The sequence below is a fragment of the Lepidochelys olivacea genome (assembly GCF_965140295.1).
Source record: "Lepidochelys olivacea isolate rLepOli2 genome assembly, chromosome: 4".
In the NCBI taxonomy this organism is placed as follows: Eukaryota; Metazoa; Chordata; order Testudines; family Cheloniidae; genus Lepidochelys; species Lepidochelys olivacea.
The window spans coordinates 36896836-36914494 of NC_140414.1; the positions used below are offsets into that span (position 1 = coordinate 36896836).

At 38.8% G+C, this 17659-nt stretch overlaps 1 protein-coding gene across 3 annotated transcripts in view; it reads left to right on the forward strand.

Annotated features, from left to right (window-relative positions):
- The window catches only part of NPNT (nephronectin), a 93839-nt gene that overhangs the window by 40676 nt on the left and 35504 nt on the right, over positions 1-17659 (forward strand). For 2 of the 3 annotated variants that reach the window (XM_084625928.1, XM_084625929.1), the window contains 3 exons: positions 6188-6280; positions 16576-16695; positions 17540-17659. In XM_084625928.1, the coding sequence (XP_084482054.1) occupies positions 6188-6280; positions 16576-16695; positions 17540-17659 (333 nt within the window). Of the gene's footprint in view, positions 1-6187; positions 6281-12518; positions 12612-16575; positions 16696-17539 lie in introns of all 3 variants that reach the window. The other variant, XM_084625930.1, reaches the window with a different exon arrangement.

A 17659-nucleotide genomic window follows, 5' to 3' on the forward strand; every position in this document is an offset into this window, starting at 1 on the left:
AGGCAATCGCATCCTAGGATGCATCAGGCAAGCTGTTTCCAGTAGAGACAGGGAAGTGTTAGTACCATTACACAAGGCACTGATGAGACCTCCTCTGGAATAATGTGTGCAATTCTGGTCTCCCATGTTTAAGAAGGATAAATTCAAACTGGAACAGGTGCAAAGAAGGGCTACTAAGACGATTCGAGGAATGAAAAACCTGCCTTATGAGAGGAGACTCAAAGAGCATGGCTTGTTTAGCCTAACCAAAAGAAGGCTGAGGGGAGATACAATTGCACCCTATAAATACATTAGAGGGATAAATATGAGAGGGAGAGGAGTTATTTAAGTTACTCACCAATGTGGACACAAGAACAAATGGATATAAACTGGCCATCAACAAGTTTAGCCTCGAAATTAGACGAAGGTTTCTAATCATCGGAGGAGTGAAGTTCTGAAACAGCCTTCTAAGGGGAGTAGTGGGGTCAAGAAACTTAACTGACTTCAAGACCAAGCTTGATAGGTTTATGGAGAGGATGCTATGATGGGACTGCCTACGATGGCATGTGGCCCATCAGCAACTGCCAGTAGCAAAAATCCCCAATGGCCAGAGACAGGATACTAGATGTGGAGGGCTGAGTTACTACAGAGAATTCTTTCCCAGGTGTCTGCCTTGTGGGTCTTGCTCACGTGCTCTGGGTCATCTAACTGATTGCCATATTTGCGGTCAGGAAAGAATTTTCGCCCAGCTCAGATTGGTTGAGACCCTGGGGGCGTTTTGCCTTCCTCTGCAGCCTGGGGCACAGGTCACTTGCAGGCCTAAATGGTAAATTCTCTCTCTGTAACTTGATGTTTTTAAACCATAATTTGAGGACTTCAGTAACTCAGCCAGAGGTTAGGGGTCTATTTCAGGAGGTGGTAAGACTCTGTGGTCTGCAATGTGCAGGGATTCAGACTAGATGATCATGATGGTCCCTTCTAACCTTAAAGTCTATGAAATGGGGAAGATCTTTGGCTGGTCAGAGATTTGTTTGCATTGGCTCTGAGAGAACTAATAGTCAATATTTATTTCTGTTCAATAGCTTGGCCTAGAGTGGAAGCTAGAAAGCTAGATTTGTGGGGTCTGCGTGACAGATTTCTATCAACTAAGGTCCTTAATATGTTCAACTTTATGATGCAAGTTACTGTCTGGTTAATTAAGATGACAACTTACTCTAGTTCATTACTTGGCAAATTCTAAATGGCATTACTATTCTACAGAATCAGTTGAAACATATGGAATCAATAAATTGTAAAAATATAACATCCCAGCTATACCATCCTCTGGTTTCTTGTCTACTTTGTGTCCATTTTGCTTAGACTATAAACTCGTAAGGGCAGGGACTGTCTGCATTTTGTGTTTTGTACAGTGCTAAACATGTCAATACATGATAAATATTCACCAAAATATCATGGCACTGGAATAAATAATTTCAGTAAGGGAACAGATTTCACTTTTTAAGGAGTTAAAGGCAGTGTATTTAATAATAAAAAAGACATTATAACAAAAAAATGCTTGGCGCAGTGTCCTCTTCAAATTGTTTGAGCTGTAAAATGTTTTCCAGAGTTGTAATGATTCTTAGCAATCTAAAAATAATCATATTAGCATGAAGTGGATCCTGTGGCAATACAAATAAATTCGTAGACCTATTTTTTTCCCTGTTTCTTTCCATAGTATCATTGCTTTGCTGTTGCAGTATTTTAATTACTTGGTTTATAATACATGTACATTTTTATTAGTGTTGTTTCATATTTGTTTTAATTAAAGCATGGCTTGGCTCAGAAAAATGTCGATGTAACAGTGATCCACTGGTGTTCCATATTTACTCTCCATCTGTAGAACCAGAATTTAGCTGGCAAGATTGTTGATGATGCAGGAAGCAAATAGAACACAACTTCATGTTCTGTGATTATTACTGGTTCAGCAGGGTTGACAGTATTAAACACTTGTATCTGTCAGTGATCTAAATGGAAATAACGGAGATGTATGCAGTAACAAAGAGTCATTCTACACACTTGCTTTTTAGCCCACTTCAAATTTTATTTTTTAAATGAAATTTCCCACTCAAGATAGGTTTGAAGAAACGGGTGGCGGTGCTGGTGGGCACCCAGACTGACTGTACACTAGTGGCCACTTATTGATTCCTTTGCTCACAACAAGTAGCAACTTACTCCAAAAGTAGTTACCTTGAAATCAACAAAGTAAATACATTCATTTACACAACAACTGACCCAGTATTGGATACTGATAATATGAAATTCTTCCTCTCCCTGCAACTAGTTTGTAAAGTTGAAATCCCACTTCTCCTGTGGCTGGGAATCTCACCATCCACTCCCAGAGGGATGAGTTTGGAAGAAACTACTTCTGGAGATCCATCCAGAATTTTCTTTATTCTCTTATCCCTCTGCTGGAGGAGGTGCCAAGCTTTACATTCCTTTGGCAGATTAATATACTTGGAAAATTTACTGTGACTATGTTTAGTTACAGAGGATAAATAGGAGCAGCTTGCTTGATTCAGCAAGTTCTTCGTGTTTTCTGTCATTTCCATCTACAGTGATCGACATCCCCTTGTGGGCACATGCAGTTTGTCCCTGCATGCCTTCACTAAATTGCACATAGGATAATATATATGATGAGAGAGCTGATTTTAACTATCTCCTTTGCATAAATTATCCTGAAAGCCTCAGTAACCTGGTATATATCAGAGGTCTGGAATTGGGCCTTAAAAGTAGGGTGACCAGATGTTCCGTTTTTAAAGGGACAGTCCTGTTTTTTGGGATTCTTATATAGGCGCCTATTACCCCTGACCTTCTGTCCTGTTTTTTCACAGTTGCTATCTGGTCACCCTACTTAAAAGGAACCTCATGTACATGCATTCTGCCCAGAGCTCTCCTCATTCAGACTAACTCTCTCTAGAACCAGTATGTATTGAGGAATATGAGAATGACTCAGTGTTTAAGACAATCCATAAAGTTTACATCACCCACTGTGGCAAAATATATTTTTTTAAATAAAGGTATAATTGTTAATTAACTACTCTCCCTTCCTCCCCTCTTAAAATTTGTACACTAATACGATGAAACTGTGATTTAGGGTTATTGCTGCTGGGTTTAAATAGCTGAGGGGTTATTTAATGTTTTATATTCATGCTTAATAATGGCCATAAACCTACTGGGTCTGGGTTCTCTGGTGTCATGCAGCTGCTTTGCACTGGCATCATCATCGCAGGAATATCATCACCTCAGTGTAACAGTGACCCTTTGGCAGTATATAGCATTTATTTTTTACATAGCATACACCTTCCCTGCTGGAGTGTTAAAGGGAAATGGCAGCAGGGCTGACCAATTCTCAGTGGCCTTTTTGGGCCCTGTGGCTATTAAAGGCTGGTTTAAACACTGGGGAAATGCACTTCACAGAAGTACAAAGGTGAGCTTTAAACCACCTTTGCACAGTAACCCCTCACTTGTGTTCTGTGCTTTCTGACTGTAGTCCAACATTCAGAATAATATTTTAAAATTTTGAGAGACTAAAACTTTGCCAAATTACCTTTCTCTTACAACAAAATGTGTATGTGTTTAGAGATGTGTGCATGTAATTACATACAAAAATACAGTAAAAGAACATCAGTAAGGTTGCAAAGTCAGGCTCTCAACAGCTCTTTCTTCAGCTCCCTGGTGTATATGCATTATGATACTAGCTTTAAATATATGATTTCATACTATTTTTCCATTGCACCTCTACTTTGTCACTGCGCAGGATGAGATGGGTTTTACTCAATAAGCATCTGTTCAATATTTCATTTTAATAAAATATTTAATTTCCTTATTTACTGTAAACCATCCAAATCCTTCACCGAATACACAATTATTAACTTCCACACAGGCGTCTCAGTATAGCTTGTCATCACAATATGTGAGTACTTCACAAACACTAATGAATTTATCTTCATAACACCCTTGTGAAGTAAGGTTGGATCATTATTACCATTTTACAGATGGAGAACTGAGACACAGACATTTATGTTAAAAGTAGGCGATACTTTTGGAAACCCAATTTGAGTTGCCTATAGCCTGATTTTTCAGAAAACGTAAAGTTTTATAGCATATTATATGTTGAAAACAGTGCCTGTTAACTTCAGTGCTCAGCGTTTCTGCAAATCTGACCTCATGGTCTTAAATTGGGCACCTGGAAAATGAGGAACACACAATTAGTGGCCACTTGTGAGATGTTTGGTTTAAATGACTGTTCTAGTATTACACAGGAACTTTGTGGCAGAGGCAGGGATAGAATCCAGTTCTCCAGGGTGGCATTCAGTTGCCTTAACAATGAGATCCTCATTTCTCTTCATGCAATCCCCTGCCTTGTTCACCTTCCAACTTCTGCCACATATGGGAAGGTGCAGTACAGACAATAGCTTCATTCACTACACAATTCTGATTCCTTCCCTGAGCACTAGCCATCCTGTGCACTGAATGAGGCAGAAATCATGAGGAAAAAACAGCATGCAGTTGTGTAATTAAAGATTGTATCACAATACATATACACCAGTGGGCTTTATTAAGATTGCTCATGCTTAATTGTGGCATTTCCTGACTTTTCAGCACTTGCCTTTACAACCTTAATGTTCTTTTAATGAGTTTTGTATGGAATTTCCTAGGCTTTTTTAAAAAGCAAACTGAAAAAACAGAAATGCCATCATGTGGAATTATGTTGATATACACATGATTCATCAGCAGGGTTGGAACCTTTTAGATCCATCATGTGGACCTCTGCCACTTGAGCTAACAGAGTGACGGATAATATTAATAGGTTGTCTCCCTGTATGTGGGCCAGCCACTAACGGGATATGAAGCGCATGCTTTGCCAGTGGGTTGCACTGCTGTTTGCTGATGGTAACAGAACGCTAAGACTCTGGGCATCCTGGGTTCTATTCTAAGTTCTGTGGAGAATGTTCTTTTCTGGTTATAAACCCATCTGCTCCTGTGCACCCCAACCCCTACTCCTTCTGTCCCTGGCTCCTCCAGTCTGCCCTCATCTTAATCTGCTCCACCCACTCTAATCCTTTTCTCAGTTTTACCCCCATCCCTCAGTTCCCAGTCTCCTGCTGGTCCTAGTGACTTCTTGTTCCTGTGGCTGTCCCCGTGTCCCACCCCCACTTGTTCCCCATCATTAATTTGAATGTGTTCTGAGCTCAAGTTTAAGAATCAGGCTTATGCGCAGCAGCAATAATGCTGCTTTTAATGAGCTGTGTAAGAAGATACAGTGAATAAAGACCTTTTTTTTTTTTTAAATTAGTAACAAGGTCTTTCAAAATACTGTTTAAATATTTAAATTGTGCCACCTTGCTGTGATAGTGGCCATGCAAAAGAGGTATCTGAATGACCTATTACAAGCTTGGGCCTGGTTCTGCTACAGCTGCTTAGCCAAGTAGTGTCATTGAACTAAATGGAACTTCTTGTGTATGTAAAGATTACTCACATGAGTAAAGCATGTAGGATTGCACTGGTGATCCTTCCCTTCACGGATCCACCTTCTGGAAGCCGTGATCCCAGCCTCCGAGACAAATCACCTCTCTCTGTAAATGACCATCCTGTATCCTTCTGGCCAACAAACTCTGGAGGGAGCCTCATTCAATTCTCTTCAGAATAGGGAAGGTCATGGTGACACAGAGCCTTTTTTTGAGTGTTAAAGAATAAAGAAATGCCAGATAAAGAAATGCCATTGTCTAAACAACCCAGGGCAGGGGAAAATCTGTGGATACTTGGAACTGCACTGTTGCTTGTCTGTTACTGAGCTGATAACTCATTGATGTTGACACTCCTACTTCCTGTTCAGTTCGGACATATTCTAGTAATAACAAACTGAATGACGTGCATCACACAGTACATCTGGAAGGCCATGAGTCTGTTTGCTGGTCAGATACTACATAAACTGGAGTATCCAAAAAGTTGAGCATTATGTCCCATAACCCGAGAACATAATGCTCATTATCAATCTGTTTTCTGATGTGTATTTGTTTTTTATCACTGAAAAGACACTTTATGTGTGCACTGTGGTGTTAAAATGTGAAGTGAGGTACAGGGGCTAAGTATTAGTAGTATTTGTGCTGCTTTCATTAATATATTATTGTTGATTAGATGAGAACAATAATAAATGTTCTATTTTCAGCTATATGTCAGCCTAGATGCAAACATGGTGAATGTATTGGACCAAACAAATGCAAATGTCTCCCAGGATATACTGGAAAAACCTGCAACCAAGGTAAGAAAGCAAATCTTTTAATTAAAAAAACAAACAAACCCTGCATATGAGACTACAGAAGAATTTTTATCTTAAAAAATTAAATAATATTAAAAAAATTAAATATATGCATAGCAGCTTCAATTTTCTGCTTATTCATAAATAATTGAGTATACCTGTATTAAATTCATAAAGGGAATGTACTGTGTATTCTGCACTTGCAGCATAATGGACTTCATGTACTAGGTCTTTTACAGATGTAACGTGTAATGATAATAAGGGTTTTCTTAGCCCTTGAGTCCAATGGTCTATGGGTATTTAAAGTCCCTTTAATTTAGGCTGCTTTTCACCTCATCACAAGTTGATCAGAGAAAACCAGTTTGGTGTGTTAGTTGCAAAGTTAGATAATTGCTTATAATTCTCTAAAGTAGTAAACAATATGATGATTAATATTGATATTATAATATACATTGAGTCAGTCAAATCAAAGAGTTAACAATAATACAACATTAAATTGATTAACTACTAAGAGAACAATTTAAGAAGAAGAACTAGTCAAGTTATTGCATTGGCACAACCAGCAATCAAATCATAAAGCTGACACAATACAAATGATTAAATGATTTATTTAATCTTTCTACCCCTATGCATTTACTGAGCAGTTTATACTTTCCCTTGTGGAAAGACTAGGTTAAAGGTTAAATCTTTATGGATCCCAAATAACTCAAGATGAGCAGTGCAAATTTATTAATTGGTTCACCACTTCATCGATGGAAAGTGGATATACACTAGCCTTTGCAAAACCTGAGCAGATTTACCACACACTTCAGGGAAGCTCACTGGTAAAGATAAACAGTTACATTTATTGGCTACAAAAGATAGATTTTAAATGACTGTAAGTATTAGGCAAAAAGTCAGAGTTAGTTACCAAAAGAAATAAAATATAAGCACGCAGTCTAAACTCTCAACCCTATTTGACTGGGCAACAACTATACTAAGCAATTTTTCTCATGCCAATGGATATTGCAGTCCTTAATATGCAGATTTGTCCCTTAAATCTGGGCCAGTCTCCTCTGTTGGAGTCTTCAGTCTTCTTCTCAGTGTCTTTGTTGCTTGCAGCATAGGTGGGGGCAGGAGAAAGGCCAAGCATGGGGCCCCTGTGTTCTGTTTTATACCCTCTGTCCCATGTGCTTGTAGAACACAAGTCCAGGCATGTCTCATGGGCATCGCTGAGTCCCCAGGCAAGGTTGAACAATTCCCCTGGTGTGGGCTCATGCAGGTGAGTCATTGAATTGTAGCTCCCTTGCTGGACGATGGCTGTAGATGGGTTGTTTGACACCCTGCCTGGACGTTGGTTACTTTCCTTGCTGTTGTCTCTAGGGGTCTAATATCTGGCTGATTCCCCAACTGACAGCATGTTTTAGTGACAAGCTTACAACACAATTCTCATAACTTCATATTCATTAATGATATACATATATGGATAGAAAAATGACTTTCCGGAGATCATAACCTTTCCCCTGATACCTCACATGGCCTGCTTTATATGCAAGATCACAATCATATATAAATGAGGAATACGGGGGTTGCAGAGTGCTCCCCCGAGGCACAAAAATGTCTTTGCTTCACACACACACACCTCTACCTAAAAAGGCTAAGAAAGTATTTTTTTTCTGGCAGGCATCCTTGCATAGATGTTCAAAAGTCCTGCTAAGGAGACAGAAAGTATAAGGTTACTTATAAAAATAAGTGTGTGCTCTTTAGCTTATATGTCTTTGAAGCTTCAGAGTCAGTTAAAAACTACAGGTTGAGGAGCCAGGCAATGACTTCTAGCTCAGGTACATCATTCTTGGGTTAGTTGGCTGGTCTGCAATGTCTTTGTCTCTGCTTTCCTCGAAAGGTTAAGTATGAATATCAGACATAGTAGCGGTGTTGTGGTGATCTCAAGAATAGCACACTTTTTCCTTGTTTGCCTGGTCCATTGTGGGTGAAACTCAGACTAGTATTGTCCCACTGGACTTCCTGTTGTGACCTTCTGACTGAATCAGGGGATCTGCATTGTCTGATTCTGATTAGGTGATGTCAGTATGAATCTTAGTCCACTTTGGGGTTTCTCCTTTTAGGGTACTGTTTCTTAGTTACATCCACAAGACTGTGCTTTTCCACAATAAGAAACACTGAGGGAATAAGAGGTGGTGAAAACTCTTATCAAGATGATTTCACCCCCTTGTATTTAGGTGAACAGCTGAGACTCTTCAGTGGCCTCTTGACTGTTGTCTTCCTGGTCATAACATTGTCCTTTGACTTACAAAAGTACAAAAATAGTTCCTTACCCATCCACACATCCCAGCTTATGCTTCCTCAAAATGGGCAAGGCCTCATACACAAAATAAACATTTACTGAACTGTTGCCACCTCAGGGATACTGGATTAAAGGTTATTTCATTCTATGAAGGCTGAGAGTGAAGCTGCTTCAAAGCTACTTATTAAATCCATTAACATAAACTTATTAAATATATAATCAATTAAAGTATTTCCTTGATTTCTACAAGATTGTATGTCCACACTACTCTGATGCTGTGATCTGAATATGCACCGTCACTGGCATCATTAGTGTTTTCAAGCAGGAGAAGCAATTTAGACAACACCTATTAAAAGTAGACTAGAACTCTCTCCAATCTAACTTGCCCTATTTTTAAGATGTTTTACATTTTATAATTTCCAAATTTTGAGGCCATATCTCTAAAGTCCTGCAGTCATTGTGTGATTTCAGTTGACGTTTTTCACAGGTAAAGGCCTCAGTTCAGGAAAGCATTTAAGTATGTAGGTAAATTGAATTGAAGTCAATGGAATTTAGCACCTCTGTGACATACAATCCAGACTGATGAGTAACTGCTCTGTAACCAGGGGTATCCTTTAAAATGCCTTGCTGCTCACAAACAGTCTCCAGCATGAACACACTCCCAGCTATGTCTGTGTCTGCTGCAGCCAGCCAGCCACACCTTGGCTCTCACCAGCCTTAAAAACTACCACAGGGTTACCCCAAATACTCCCGATCTCAGATTCCCCCCCCCCCCGAAATGTATGTCCTGTACTGCACAGCGCTCTCCTGGAAAGTGCAAATATACTGAGTCCATTATTCCTTTAAGGGAATAATATACACACAACTTGTTGCCCCAAATGGAGTTACTCAGACACTTCATCTTGAACATAGTTAATTAGATAAAACAATAACATAGGTTTATTAACTACAAAGAGATATTTTAAGTGAGTACAAGTAATAAGACATTAAAGTCAGAAGTGGTTACAAGAAAAATAAAGATAATGTGCTTACTGGTGCCTAATGTAATGAACTGTATTAGATTCAAGCAAAGTGTGTCACCATAGCAGATTACTGACCAAACTCTCAGATCAAGACCTTTTACCCAGAGTCCAACCATTGCTTTGTCTCTTCAGGTGCAGTGAATGTGATGGAATGAGAGAGAGGGGGGCGCGTGGGTTGTTTGACCCTCCTTTTTATAGTTTCAGTCCCCTGCTTGGAAAAACATTTCTAGTTGAGAACAGGAGCCAAAGAATCTATGTGGAAGGATAGTCCCGTCTGGTTTTTGCACCTGTTTGAACTTCCTTTGTCTTCCCTTCATGCTTGTTGACTCTGTTTACTGCTTAAATGCAAAATAAGCAGAGCACACATTCCGTTGTTCAGGACAGACCTGTGGGGTTTGGAACATGTGTCAATAACACCATCCAGGGAAACCTTATAACTTCACATACAATGTTGCCACATATATTTTACCTGGACAATACTGACCAGCAAATTATGAGTTTTCAAATGACACTTACAAGGCATACTTTGTATGAAGATCATTAGAAGAGTGTACAGGATGTGAATACAGGAGTGTTTTCTGTCACAAACTCCTTAAAGTTAAGCATATACATATGTGCTTTACTGAATCAGGTCCAAAAGATGTAGCTCCTGGCCCTTTACAGAGGTAGTGAGGTAATTTCGGCACCAAGCTTAAGTTATGATAGTGAAATAGTTTTTATTTTACTGACAATTTTTAATGCACGTGTTTTTAATTGAAATATTCTCTCCTGCAGTGTTGTTAACCCAAAACTACCTAGAACACCCCACACAATTCATAATTAAAAGCTGAAAACCATGTTTTTTCCTTCTTGCTAAATTACTATAGCCGCAGTTTTAAGAGTCTTCCATTCATGTAACTGACCTCCAAAAACGCAGAGAGATTTATATAGCACAGAACATTACACACAATTATAATACAGGACTTTTATTAAGTTGTGAAGACTAAGGCATGTATGTATGCAGTAATATGTCATAGACAGTCACAGTCATCCTCTCCAGTTGTCTAAAATGATAGAAAAATCTTTATAGCCTTTTTTTCTGAAAAAGCAGATGGGGATGTTGTAGGAAACAGCCAGGCTGTTATTCAGAATTGTATCCTCTGATGTTTACTAATCCTTCTATGGCACACTGATTTCTAAATATATTTTTCTTTTAAAATATATTCTTTTCAGATTTGCTAATTCTTTCCTGACAGACTTCTTTGGAAATAAATGGTTCCCCCCTTTCCTTTCCCGCTCCTTATTTCTGCTCTTATTTCCCCTCTTCTTTTCTTTCCACTCCAGTCCAACACTCATAAGGATGGCATGCTGTGATTTTACTATTTTGAGTACGCTGTGTTGATCACTTTAGAGCGTTACCTAGAGAGTGTTCAGTACAGTTTTAGATGCACAGTAACATATATTAGCTTTATAGTATCGTATGTATGGTACACAGACCACCTCAGGCTTTGGTGTCCTGAGCTAAAACAGTGTTGGACCTGAGAAACCGCCCAGAAACCCAGGATGCTAGATGAAGTATGGCAGATGGTTTGGTGGGCGGCCCTCTTGTCTCTTAGTATTGAGCCAGTGTTCCAGCATGGTACCAGTGACACTCTGTTACTGGAAGTGATACGTAAGGTTTTCAAAATTGCCTAACTAACTTACAAGCACAAGTCCCATTGTCCTCCTGAGTCACTTAGGCACTTAAGAAAATCCTACTCTGTCTTTTTGTTGAATTGTAAACTGAAGCCCTGTTCATAGCATTTTTCAAATCACAAGATTAGGATCATTAACACAGTGTCCTAATCAGATTGCAATTTGAATTACAGCATTCTGCCTGAATAAAACAATTCCCCTTATGTTTCCATTGAAGATATTTCAATTCCCATCCTACAATAAAAGCATTATTGTGCATTGTTGCTGGCATAGACGGTCTGATGCACTCATCTCCAGGGAAAATATATGTATCTCCAGGGTATAAACCACTTTTGGTTTTGTCTAGATGAAAGTCACTATATGAATACAAGGTGTTACTGCTGTTATTAGATGTTATATTTAATCTATTCAGTACCCTCTTACCTCTTGTGAACCAAGTAAAGGATCACCTGAAGTCTCATAATGAGATGCTGAACTTAACTGACTGGTTACATCTGAAAGTCACCCTTCCCAGGGGCATTGGAGCATAACCTTTAACTTCTGCTTTAGTTCATCAACACTAAATTACAGTTGCCTGGCACCTTTGTATGAGTGTGGTGTTAGGAGGTTAAATTGAGTTGGTAGCTAAATTGCAATACCCTTCTACTAGCGGTAACAGAGTGCTCCCCATTGTTTATTTTGTGACCTTCGCACTTCAGTTTTGTTTTTTCAACCTCATTTTGCAGTTTGGGTCAGCGTTTGAGATAGATGGTAGCTGGAGATAGTTAAAAAAGGAATGCTGAAAATTTTAAAAAAGTTTACCAGCTTTGTAAGCTAGATGTGAAACAACCAGCATATTTTGCAAAACATATTCTTCAAAAATTTGCAACTAGCTCTATAGTGGTAGCTGTTTTCCTGGCCTAATACGTGTTGTGTTTGCTACTTAGTGAATTGATATGTAGTACAAGTTATTAAAGACTCTCAAATTTGTGTTATCAATATAAAATGTTTGCAGTGTTTTCTGTGAAAGGTGATGTATTACAGTAGACAAAGGACGGTTTTCTATATAAAATTAAAGAAATACAGTAGCATGTGTTCTACAACTGATTTTCTGAATGCTATTGTTCCCGGACCAGCTTACAAACATAATGTACATCTCTTTTTTCTTTTTTTTAAATGCAGCTGATAGTCTGCATTGATGGTTTTTGACATAATAAAGTAATACATCATTAGAGGGATTTGGCCTTTTGACTATTATTATGCCTTTTCCCCCTTCGTGAAGCTGAGCATCTGTATACAAGCCCAACTGTTCGGCACAGTGAACCACCTCTGTTTCGCTCCCTGGATCATCATGCAACAAATGTGCCTTCAAGGGGTGAGAAAGTCCTTTATTTCAGGTGGTGTGCTCCTTCCACCTGCATGGCTTTATACGATAATAAGAAGTTCTTGCAAATGTACTGAAGTACGATGAATTAATGGCTGCCATGTGAAAGCCAGGCTTGCAGTATCATTGGCATGCAAAGCAAATATGCAGTTACACTTCCTTGATGCTGTTATTGCTGTATGCCTGTATTCTGAAAAGACTTGACTCTTGATAATCTTTTTAACTTCCTATTGTTGTTTCTTTTCTGCTTTGTTCTTTCAGGATTTGCTGATTTGCTTTTTCTAAATTCCTTTCTATACCAGCATAGCTAGGTCACTGTAGCTATGCTGCTATAACTCCTTAGTGTAGACACAACCTAGAGTTTTCCTACCAATCAAAGGAACCCCACGTCCCCAAACATAAGTATTCTTTCGTCAACATAGGTCCATGTGCTGGGGTTAGACTGGCGCAGCTACGGTGCTTGGAGTGAAAACTTTTAAGTGTAGATCAGACATAAACCAAGAGCAATGGAAATTGTTTATCAGGTTCAGGTGAAGATAACAGTGTGATTTATTTTCCAGCTTTGTTTCAGAGAAAGGCCATTGTTAACTTCAGAGTTCGGCTATTATTGTATTGTCTATTAGACAAATGGTGTGATTTGAATAGACAAGTCTGAGGGTGTGCAAATCTGTGCACACTCTCTCTCTTTTAAGTGAAACTGATGACATACTGAAAATAAAAACTGATCTTTTTTATGTATAGGTGATGAAGGCTTGAGTATTTTATCAATGGCTTCCTGTTCTAGCTTAATCTCAGTAAATTCAATAGTGAATATTTGACCTCTGTTCAAAACATAAAAACATATTCAAAACATAGAAACAAAAGTTTGAATGTTATACAAAAGAATGCTAGGCCTTTGTTGGGATTCTGTGAAGGGGCTAATTAAAGAAAACTAAGTACAGTATTCAGCATAATCTTGAGGAAAGAAACATGCCTGCATACAGAAAATCAATCTTTATCCAAGGTGATGCCTCAGAGCAATGCCCCTACACTAGTTAAACAAGTCACACCCAGATGTACCGTACACCACCATTTGTCCTTCCACTGTTTTTACATTTTACATCTCTCTCCTTTTGAAATGTAATATTTATGCTCAGCAGCCTGCACTTATGTTCTGGACCTGCTTTCACAAGCTCCTCCAATACCCAACCTGCTTTTACATTTAGCACTTTTTAATATGTTACTTGCAGCTAAGAATGCTATTTTTGTATTGACTGTATAATTACAGCACTTAAGTTTAAGTGGTTTAATGGTAAAATTGTCTAGTTTGGAATAATGAATGAAGATCTCTGTCAGCAGTATAATGGGACTTGTTAAACGCCTCATTTGATGTTGATGCACCTTGTATTTTTAATTCCATTATAACTTTCTTAAGGAACAAAAGGAGTGACGTTATATTAAAATAAAAATAACGTCCAAGTTTTATTTATGGAACGTTCTGATTTTAAAACCTTTTACCTTTCAATCTTTTAGAGGAAAATTCTGCTGTTTTCTTTTTCCCTTTTGATGGAGGAGTATTTATTCTAAGTGAGCTATCATTATAGACACTGTTTGAAATGCCAAATTGATATCTCTAGATAAGTAACCTGACCTTTTCTTAAAACCCCCAGATGTTTGCAGTATATTCAGTGTGTTGCTATAGATGACCCTTTAACTGCTAACATTAGCCTGAACCTGTTTAAGAATAACATGACCTTACATAAACAACAAAAATATAAAGCATCTGAAGATGATGGAGAATGCTAATAGCAGGAATGTTTCTGAGCTGTAAACAGGTGCCAGAGAACAGGGATGCAATATGTATGCACACTGGCTGATTCATTTTTCCTCTTGCCCATATGCAGAATATCCATAAACTTCTGGAGAAGGGCATGCTGTTGCACGTAGTCTGAGTGTGGAGCTATATAAAGAGAACCATCATTGTGTTAATAAAAGATTTTATGAAGAACCAAATGAACCTCCCAGTGACCGTTCACCTAGGAAATTGAATATTACATGCTGTGGTGTACAGAGTATATGCCTATCTACACTGAAATTGGGAAAGAAGCTACAGTAGTGTTGGCAAAGAGGGGTTGAAAATGCTACACCTGGGAAAATACAATTGGACAGTAGATCTGTTAGTAAGCCCATGGAGCAGCACACTGTAACATTTTAGCCTATTTTGAAAGCACTGGCTTGCAGTTAGGTAATCAAGGTGATGACAAACACTTTCCTTCCCACTAATACTGGGAGATTTTGTAGCATGAGTTCAGATTAAAGGATTAACAACAAACTATCTCTCAATAGCAAAGCGCAAAGGCAGAGGGGAAAAACATTTTTAAATCTAATGGAGCTGTACAAAGGGTCTGTCTTTGGCTCTCCTTTGATGTTGAACCATTAGCATGACAGCCATGCTACCACTGAAACAAATCTGCATCTTTGTTTAAAGACCAGGCATCTTCCAAGTATTTACAGCATGCTTATCAAGATCTGAATCGAAAGCATTCAAAACCAATACTGGGACTGCTTTCACATGCAGAAGTGGAATTAAGGCTTGGTCTACACTAGCAACTTATGTTGGTATAACTGCGTTGCTCAGGGATATAGAAAATCCACACCGCAGAGTGACACGGTTATACCAATTTAACTCCCGGTGTAGACAGAGCTATGTCAATGGGATGGCTTCTCCGGTAGCCATAGCTACTGCCTCATGTGGAGGGGAGTACCTATGCCAACAGGAGAAGTCCTACCATCAGCATAGGACTTTGCTTCTGATAAATTAACAAGTTTTAAGTGAAATTGTGTGATTCACAAATGAACAACCTGACCATTTTGAGTAACCAGGTGCTTAGCCAGTATAGAGCAGCATAGCTACATAGACTTCAACAGAACTATATCGTTTCACATCAACTGAGGATCTGGCCCATAATGTACAGTACTTTAAATCAGAGAGATTTACAGGTCAGTAACAAGCCACAATTTCAACCTGTAATTACATAATAATTTACCAATTAGATTTGTAAGTAGGTTTATGAATAACAGGGTTTGTTTTTATTTTTACCCTTTTAAGATGTAAATTGTGGGCCATGCATTATTAGTTCTGTACTAAGTCAGTACTCCCTCTCATACCACCAGCATATCTGTGCTTTCTCACTCTCATTTGAATTTTGTGGGCATTCATAGTTCAGTCTTTATTTTCCGTTACAATTTTTTTGTTAGCTAGAGCTACAATTGTGGGTTGAACATTTTCATAATGTGTAATCCATTAGTTCCTTGTGTAGTCCAGTTTAAACCTGAAATCCAAAATCACAGGTAATCTTTAACACATACATTAGCAATGCCAAATACCTTCTTCAATAGATAGGTAAAAATATACCTAGCTTCTTCCTCCCCTCTCCCCACGCAGCCTTTTACATTTTACATTTACAGTACTCAGACAACGTATTGGACTGACAGGTCTAGATAATGAAGTGCCAAATTTCTCCCCCAGATTGGTACAACAGTGGCAATGTCAGCTTTCCCATGCTGTCCCACTAATTTCCTCAAGCAATCTAAAGGGAATACCTCTAGAAAGGAGATGGTAATTCAGCCTCCATACACATTCAGTCAATGTCGTCTCTGCTGAAATTCCTGTTACTGCCAGTTAATGCTAACAGTGCCAGTTAGTGCCATTTCTGAGAGTGGAATTTGTAATGTGGACAAAAAGGGGAGTGGATTAACTGGTAAATGAACCGAACAACATTATTTACTTCACGTGGGGTACCGAACAGTGCTCACGTAGCCAAATCTGATCATAGCTGAGATGAGCTGGATATGAAAGACTCATCCCTTCCCCCATCTTTTCTCAACTTTTAAAGTACTAGAACAACTTTAAATGCTCCTTTTCTGTGCGTAATTTGTTTGTTTGCTTGTTCTCTCCTCTCCTTGTTAATTTCAGATCTAAACGAGTGTGGATTAAAGCCTCGGCCATGCAAACATCGATGCATGAATACCTATGGTAGCTACAAATGCTATTGTCTGAATGGATACATGCTTATGCCAGATGGATCATGTTCCAGTATGTCAAGACTCCTTAGCTTTCTTTTTTCAAACTCCAGTTAATATTTTTTAATCCCTTGAGGTGCTCAGTAAATATCTACTGGACAAGGATCAGTCCCAAGACAAAAGCCTCCTCGTTCTGAAAATTGTGCATCAATCTGGTAAAATTAGACTCAGACAAACAATAATAAATAATTTGATTATTAGTTATATTACCCATTTTCCCAATCTGTTCTTCAGCTGTGTAAATCGCTGTTATTCTGCCTCTGGGGATAGGCACTTGCTGTGCTCTCAGCAGCAAGACATGTGCAATGCTGCTATATTATGGCCACATACATGTAAAATTGTTAAAGCAACAGATGCCTGCTGGCTCCACAGTGTACCACTGTCCTGTGATCTTACTAGAAATCCAGTTCCTCCTCTCTCCCATAAAAGTAGATATTTTGAGTATATGAACAGAGAAGGAGCGAAAGACAATAACCTTTAATTAAAGATATTAAACAGGCTTCACTGCAGTCAGGAGTTGGCATTTTTAAACGAGTCCATCCATGAAGGATTTTTAGTGCATATTGGGGTTTATTTTCAGCATGGGAATTGTGTGCCACAACACGGCTAGCTAAAATCTGTACTCTATGACTTAATGTCTCTTATAAATACAATTTGTGAAATGAGGAGCACAAATTTACAGCATATATATTTGCTTTTGAAGGGCCTAACCCAACTCCTGTTACAGTCCGCAGGAGTCTTTCCACTGACTTTCATGGTAGCTGGACTGGACCTTAATGCTCCAAAGATTTCAACGACTTACTTGTATGATGCTGAGTCCTTATATTTGGTCTAAATGTGTAACTGTTTCTCCCTAGATGCTCTTTCTTGTTCAATGGCAAACTGTCAGTATGGCTGTGATGTCGTGAAAGGAGAGGTACGCTGCCACTGTCCTTCTCCAGGCTTGCAGCTAGGGCCTGACAGTAGAACCTGCATAG